At 37.9% G+C, this 8,128-nt stretch overlaps 1 protein-coding gene across 2 annotated transcripts; it reads right to left on the bottom strand.

The window, feature by feature from the left end:
* aurka (aurora kinase A) lies at window positions 1–6,260 on the bottom strand. Of its 2 annotated transcripts, XM_042495506.2 has the most exons (10): window positions 5,915–6,260; window positions 5,394–5,459; window positions 4,130–4,484; window positions 4,003–4,033; window positions 3,660–3,851; window positions 2,230–2,368; window positions 1,349–1,497; window positions 997–1,171; window positions 608–826; window positions 1–487 (listed from the first exon to the last, which is right to left on the bottom strand). In XM_042495506.2, exons 2-9 carry the CDS (start codon window positions 5,454–5,456, stop codon window positions 644–646), a joined length of 1,287 nt encoding a protein of 428 aa, XP_042351440.1. In that variant the 5' UTR covers window positions 5,457–5,459; window positions 5,915–6,260; the 3' UTR covers window positions 1–487; window positions 608–643. The 2 variants fall into 2 exon arrangements, with proteins under 2 accessions (XP_042351440.1, XP_042351430.1); XM_042495496.2 differs by having other exon boundaries at window positions 1–826.
* Window positions 6,261–8,128: the final 1,868 nt, after the last annotated feature.

The raw sequence follows: 8,128 nt of genomic DNA, 5'->3' as shown, positions 1-8,128 counted from the left end.
TTCTTTACATTTTCACATTTTATTGTAGCAGATGTGAAGTGTGTGGTACAGATTTATTAACAGTGAAATTAATACTACATAAAATCTGTAATGATCTCCCGATTACACTCTAGTGGTTTGCTGGTGCCCTCTGCTGGCTGCGTGCCACTAAAGGAGCTCAATAAAAATGTGGGGAGATTATTGGAAGCATTTAGCTCGCAGGAAATTTGTGCAAAGTCTTGTTTTATCAAGAACTGAAGACAGAGCTTTAAATGCACAGAAGACAAAACGAAAAACACTTTTCACTGACAGACATCGACTGCTTCTTACATATTCCCACGAAAGATAAGTTATCTTTTATTTCAAGTAATGGCATTCTAGAAAAGCTCAATAAAATTTTCATAATTACACAAAAACAATGAAATATTTACAGGCAATAGAATGCCACTGGACAGGAAAGGAAAAGGAGATAAAAGACTCAGAGGGATAACCAAGTGGCCCAAGATGCCTGCAGAAATCATCCAAATCAAGAGAGAATGTAGTCAGTATAGTAGAACAAGCAGGTTCTGATAAATCATCTGCACTACTTTGTCCAGCCTGTTTGGCACCCCTCCGCCCCCATACTTACAGACCTCAGATGTTGGGTGGAGGGGAAGAAAAAAGCTCACTGGCTGGGTTCTTCAGTGTTCAGGGTTGTGGGCTTCTTGGTGGACTTCTCGACCACCCAAGGGTGGGACAGGACACCCTGAATGGGCAGTCTGTGCATAGGATTGTGCTTCAGCAGCCTGGCAACCAAGTCTTTGGCTTCAGCACTGATATTGGCCTGTGGAGGGTAAGAGTACTCCACCTGGACAACAAAGACAGAAAACAGTTCAAAGATTAAACAGCAATTATAAAGTAAACTGTAGTGTCAACCTGCAGACTCAAGTTAGAGGAAAAAGGTGACAGCTCTGAACTATGCAGCTCTGCAATACTGCATATGCCAGCTGTTAGGGTGTTTAGCTATCTGTGACTTACCCTTGATATCTTGCGGTAGGTCTCCTCGTGACTTCTTGTCTCAAAGGGGGGTTTTCCAACCAGGAACTCGTAGCAAAGGACGCCCAGACTCCACAAGTCGACCTTTTCATCATGAGTTTTTCCCTCAATCATCTCTGGAGGCAAGTAGTCCAGCGTTCCACACAACGTGGATCTCCTGAACAAGGAAAGAGAAATGGATGAAGTTAGTTTGTAAGCTCTCAGTGAAAGGGTCTGCACAAAATCTTAAAGAAAAAAAATCCTGACCTGAGCAGACACTGAAGTCAAAACCAAAGTGCTGTTAAGATTCAATTCTTTATTAAAAAAATTGTAAGACAAAGGCATGTACGCATACCTAGACGAGGGTGTGTGAACAGACCAGCCGAAATCTGCAATCTTCAGCTCCCCGTTGGCCCCCAGCAACAAGTTTTCTGGTTTGATGTCCCTGTGGATCACCTTCTTGGAGTGACAATAGTTGAGGGCATCTGCCAGCTCCATAATGTACTAGTACAAAACACAAACCATGGTGAATACAACATGCTTTTTATTTGACTGATGCATTCAATTAACCTCCTATTCTCTAGGCCTCTGGATAAGGCCTCTACTCAAAAACTACAAGTCCCAAATTAAGTATTCTTCTGCATCTAACGAGGTCTCTATGAATAGTCTTGGTAACACAGCTAGCTCCACCTTAAAGGTCTTCCTCCTTTTAGAATGAACATCCCCTTGGAAATAATGCAATTTCAGCCCAAAACCTCTAGCTAACCATATCACAACATTACCTCCACATAGACTGGTGCCAATAAAGTAAAGCAGGGCATAATCAGAGAGGTTTTAGTAGAGGTGTGTAAAGGCAAAATTTCCAAATTGGCCATTTTAGGTACATTTGTGTATCATCAGTTTCTTTCAGGCAACTGTAAAACTCATTTAATGTCACTTACATTTTATTAGCTCTTCATTTCATCTAAAAACAACAGTTTGGGCTTTGTGTCAGAAAAAAAAAAATCAGATCTCTCTATACATATAAAGCCATATTTATTGACAACCATTATAAATGGACAGAATAACTCAAGAGACGCCACTAGACATCAGCATGTTGTATACACCTTAAATGGACTTTAATAATTACTTTCACTGAATAAAACTATACATGTGTTTAAGTTGGTGATGTCATTTGCACATTTGATAACAAAGTACTGTATATATTTTACAAAATGATTTGAAATTGGCACTTACTGTGGCACTTCTGGCCTCAGGAAAAAATCCACAGCGCTGTAGCTCGCTGTACAGTTCACCTTTGGGTGCAAACTCCAGGATGAGATACACACGAGACGCATCATGGAAGTAACCGTAGAGGCGGAGAATGTTAGGGTGCCTGTGGGACGGCGAGGCAGGAGAGACTTCTGAAAAATTTTGTTGAAATGCCCGACCGATATTTCAAAAGAACAAAGACAGAAAATGAAGCAAAAGCCTCAGCAGCTGCCTTATGGAGCGGAGGTCAACAGTCTGAGTTTACGCAAGGATTTCATTACCGGATTACCAAAGTGCAATCACTCTGGGCTAAACTTTGGTTGTATTTGCATAGATTATTGTTATGAAACATTTTCTTTTGTTTCTGTAAAAAATGTACAAAGTTTGTTTGTTTGAAGTGTTGTAACCAAAACCATGTAGTTTGAGAGATACTGAACTGAATTTGTTCTGTAAAAAGGGTAGGCATAACAAGCCTGAGCCTCAGCCTACACCTTTTCGACTGGCTTAATCCCTCAATGTATTTTATTTGTTAAGAAGATAAAACTTCAGTGTGGTTTTTTTTAAGGGCAAAATGCTGATTGCAAATTCTACTGCTACTACAACTACCACTAAACTTTTATAGACTAGCATGAGGCACAGATGTTAACTCCTAGAATAGAAACAAAAACTAAACATGATTCAGCTTGATCATGAATTAATGGGTTGCAAAGCAAAAAAAAAAAAAAAAAAAATCACACCAAGAAGCACATTTCAGCAGGTTTTGTCAGCCTTGCAGCCTCTCAACATGAGATGCACCAGCACGGCCAACCACAGCACAACTAATGCTCGATAGAGATACAGGAGGATCACACACAAATCTACTGTTGCTGCATTCAAATGGTGGACTCAGTCCTTCCTTGTCATTACTCATCCCAAAGACTTTGAATCTCAATTGTATATCATCAACATGAGCCAATATATTTACATACAAGTTACATCATAGTACAAAATAGCTAGTTTCAGTTTGACCAGTGTGCTCTCTTGATTGCCCTTTGAGCAGAGAGGTTAGAAGGGGCTATATAAATATTAAAATTTAACATGTGGCAATTACTGCCCTTGCTACTGTTTAGATTATGACCAAATTCTCTTATGTGTAGCAGGAGCTGCTGCTAACTGAGTTGACTTCAAGGCCTTTTCATTTTCCTCTTCATACTAAACCCAACTGGTCATTTGAGTCTGTGCCACTGTGCATTCGAACTTAGTCAAATTTTTCTTGCAGTTGATTCAGAAATCAATACGACAGCAACCAAAGTCTCAGAGTGCTTCGAAATTTAACACAATTAGAATGACTGCTCTGTCAAACTGCCTCTGATAAGCTCAGTTACAGTCAGGATTTATATCTGGCGTCATATTGAATAGTTTTAACGACACATTACCTGAGGTGAGACTGGATCTCCACTTCCCTCCTCAGCTGGTGCTCCACTCCAGCCTTCTCTAGCTGGTTCTTGAAAAGCACCTTCAGGGCCAAGATGAACTTACTTTGTCGCTCTCTGGCCAGGTAGACATTGCCAAATTTACCCTTTCCTAAGGGACGGCCAATGTCAAAATTCTCCAGACTCCACCGCTTGCTGTGTGAGCAGAAACAATAATAACAACAATAAGAAATCGCACCAAAGATTATGATTGAGATACATAGATAGATAGATATTTAGATAGATATCACATCACATTAAAAAATAATAATAAATCATAAAACAATAAATCATTTCAAAGACATACCTTGATGCAGAATCGTTCTTGGCAGGTTTGTCTGACAAAAAAGGAAGAGGACAGATTTTTTTTAACATTCAGAACACAAACAGACACATACTATTGATTAAAAAGTCCAATTCTGTCCTCTGCTTACTCTGTGGCTTCTCTGGCTTTGCAGGTTCTGATGGTGGTGGTTTGGCCGGCTCTGGCTTCACCTTGGGCACAGCTGTCTTTGGTTTGTCTTTGTCTTGTTGGTTTTGCTGGGAAATACGCATGGGTTGTGGTGCACGACTTCCATTCTGAGCAGCGGGGTTCACATTCTGATCAACAGGATCCATGGATTTGACAGCAGTGGAGACGTGAGACGCTGACTTCTGATGGCTCAGAGGCCGCTGAATGCGCTGAGGCCCATTTGACACGCCGAGGACTCGCTGATGTGGAGTTGGCGTGACTATAGCCGCCTGTGGCTGTTGTGACACAGGAACCCGCTTTGGCCCATAATCCTTTGTCTGCAATGAAACGAAAATTACTAAACAGGGAATAAGGTTGCTCTATAAGGGTTTCTTGATCTGAACTACAAAATGCAGCTGCTCATCCTCTAACTCGAAAAAAAAAAAAGTGGTATCATATAACATCAGTACTGGCCTCTCTACATGGGCTTCCTGTACATTTTACTACACTACCTTATGAAACAGAACTCTTATATCTTCATACTCAATTTCAAGCACTGTGGCAACCAAGCCTTTACAGTGGTTGTCCCAAAACTGTGGAGCAACTTGCCTAATATAAAAAACAGCTCTGATGATAGAAACCTTTGAGTAACTGCTGAAGACCCACCTCTTCTCATTTATTTATGTATTTGATTGATTTGTGTCTGACACCTTGACTTCATTTTCTGTTTACCCTCATTCTCTGTCCTGTTGCAATTAATACTCTAATATGTTTATTGTTCTCTTCTGTGCTCATTGTTGTTTGATAAAGTATTTTTCTGTTTTAGTTTTTTGTGCCTGTTCACGTATTTGCTCAACCGTGGTTGTTTTTAAATGTGCTCTGCAAAATAAGTTTACGTTAACACAAACCCTCTGTCTTTTCTCTTTGTGTCCCACAATTTAACTAAGTGTGCAGACACTTAACTGCCTACTTGGATAACTAGTTACCTTAATTCTGGTATTTTTTAGTACTGACCCTTAATTTCTTCACCTCAACTCTGTTATCATATTCATACTCTCGCCTGTATGTGCATGCCCTCATAGCTGTGTTTTGAGTGTTTATAATTTAACCCGCAAGTGTGCACAGACTCTCATATGCACTACAATACAAGTTTAAAGCTGATCACAAAAGTCAGCCTGCAATCTATGACAGTTGTGATTTTCTATATATGTATTACTTTTTGAGGTAAATGTGAAATTGTACATTACCTTCAACTCAGGCCTTTGAATTTTCATGTCCTTCGTCTGCTTGAGCCTAGCAGAGGAGTCCATTTTCTGGGAAGAGGTAAAGTTGAGGTTATGTATATAGACTTTTTTTTATTAAAAAAAAAAACAAAAAACAGTTAATAAGGTGTTAGAAAGGCGTAATAAAAATTGGTCTTGTTCACTAACACAAAGATCACTGAGCCGTTGTGGCCAGTCAAAGTCAATTTTCTTTGGCTACACTGTCTCATTGTTAAAATAAACATTAACGTTGTTACCACTGGTGCGCCCTGGGGCTTTTTTTTAACATATATATATCTTTAAAAAATATAGCAATTGTACGCACTTCACGCTGCCAGTCTTAAATATTAAATTAAACGCTGGCGATAGCATTCTCCGTAGCTTGGCTAACGTTACCGTGCGTTACATTTACAACGTTAACTTTTGAGCTAACGTTAGCATTTGAAAACCACAGCAAACTAACACAACACTAATGGTAAGTAACGTTACTAGATAAGTTAACTTACCTAAATATGTTATTGCACGATGACCGAGAGCAACTGCGCGATAATTTATCCAGAGTTTAAACCCAGAGTAGCTCTCAAGCAGGTCGCTTTACCCTCGCTAGCTAGCAGCTAACGTTACGTCGGCCGGTTGACGAGAGCTGATATTTGTGGCTACATAAATATTTCACGTAACGTTTTCAACGCTATCGCAATTTAACTCGGTTCAAAAGCCGGTTCTATGTTGTGTGAAGATAACTGCGATTAAATACGGAGCAAACCAAACTATAAAGTCTCGCGAATGTAACTTCAAATGTGGCTGGCTAACACTTCACCAAACACAGCGCGTTTGATTTTCAAACGTCCCTCTGTTCAAAACCTTTAAATACACCGCGGCCTCCCATTGGCTGACCGAATGCTCAGAGCTCGCTCACCATTGGTTGATATGATGTGACGTCAGAGGAAATCCTTCCAAAAGATAGCAATGCATTTTTGGTATAATTTGAGTTCTCATAACTGTAACATCACCCATATCCTTAAAGATATAATTTGTTTTTATGATACAAACAACAAATATTTGAACTATGTTCTATGTTTTTTTTTATTGTAATGGGAAAATTGTTTATTCAAAAACTAAAGAATTTCTAGGTCCACACCCCAATTTCAACTCAATGCTTTCCTCCCTTGCTCTTTTTTTATTTAAGATTTTTATTGTTTTATGTATTTATATTATGATTATTTATTATTGTTATGTATTATGTTCTGTGTAAAATGTCAATTATCTGTGCTCTCATGTATGTTTGTGTTCTTGATTGCCTGGCATACATATTTTTGTTAAATAAAGCTGGGAAAAAAAGAGGGCAGTAGTAGATTATTAACATTTTACACAGAACATAATAAATATTAATCATAAATAATAATCATTATATTTGTGTTGTTGTTTATATGACATATTTTGGACATATTTTTTGTTAAATAAAGCTGTGCAAAAAAAGAGGGCAGTAGTAGATAGGCCTGAGGTCCAAAAACTACACACACACAAAAAAAAAAATGCTAAAAAAATAATTATGTAAGTAAATAAAAAAGAAATAAGAAAAAAATAATGAAACAATAGGTATTTTATCCAATGGTACCTAAACACAAAAAAAGTGACATTTCAAATTTTGAATGACACCTTTACAATCACGTCTTACATGAAAGCAGTAGCAGCCATACTTGAGTGAAAGCACAAATACCAGAAAATGTCTTTGGTAGAAGTTAAAGTCACTTAGTAGAATATTACCAACTTGAGTAAAAGTCTGAAAGTCCCTGATATTTACTGTAGCCTACTTAAATATCAAAAGTAATTTCATGATATTAAATGTATATAAGTATTAAAATTAAAAGAACAAGGAAATGGCGTTAATAATAAAGCACGCAGTCCAAATTTTGAGAATTATGATGTTTACTTTTTCGTATGATACACCACTTTCCTATTCTCTCAATCGTTCATCTGACTGAGAAACATAGAGTGAACTTATACAAGAATCTTGGCTTGCATTTCAGAGCTATTTTCAATCTAAATATATAATGTAATCAGCCAATCAACAAAATCCTGTAAATGTGATGGAGAGTAAAGCTGGAGTGCTTATAAATAATTTAATAAAAAACCCAACAGCTTAAAGTTTCTTATAAACAACTTGATTTTACTAGGCAAACACTTTTTTTATGGATGTAAATATTTGACAGACGGCTTGCATCTCATGTTAAACTTCTTTATGCTCTTTCGTAATGTAAGAACTTCTAGTTTTAAGGCTTTGTTTTTAACAGACTAGCCTGCTTTGGGCTATCAGCATCATACTTCTTTAAATATTTAAGTTAAGGAGTGGATTTTAGTTTTGTATTTAAAAATAAAATATCTGCAATAACAGCGGCAGAAGAACTTCATTTGAAATCCTATTAAAGTGAAAACTGGCCTGTCTTTTTTACCCTAAAAAGAAGGTTTGCTTAAATCACCCAAATTAAAAGTACTATTCTGAAAAATGGTTCCTGGAGATTTTTTCAACTCATAGAGGAACACCTCAAGTAAAGTACAAGTAGGCCTACCTTACATTTGTGTAGCTCTTGGGTTAATTTCCTAAAAAAGGCCACATCCACCCCAAATTAAATCTACCCTCCGACACCCAAGTGCTTAACAACACTGCACTCAGTGCGGCACACCCCCATCTACACCGATATACCACACATAAAGAACAAAGA

Source organism: Plectropomus leopardus, chromosome 2 (genome assembly GCF_026936395.1).
Source record: "Plectropomus leopardus strain MGB_pleo_1.0 chromosome 2, ASM2693639v1, whole genome shotgun sequence".
Classification (NCBI taxonomy): Eukaryota; Metazoa; Chordata; class Actinopteri; order Perciformes; family Serranidae; genus Plectropomus; species Plectropomus leopardus.
This window is presented reverse-complemented; position numbering and strand designations above follow the sequence as displayed.

Bases quoted from the DNA above. Each gene is read 5' to 3' on its own strand.
- aurka (XM_042495496.2), bottom strand. From the start codon at position 5,456: ATGGACTCCTCTGCTAGGCTCAAGCAGACGAAGGACATGAAAATTCAA. The intron at 1,498-2,229 runs GTAAGTGCCAAT...GTTTTGTACTAG, and splicing joins CTGAGGCCAGAAGTGCCACA to TACATTATGGAGCTGGCAGA. The intron at 1,172-1,348 runs GTATGCGTACAT...TTCCTTGTTCAG, and splicing joins GTTCACACACCCTCGTCTAG to GAGATCCACGTTGTGTGGAA.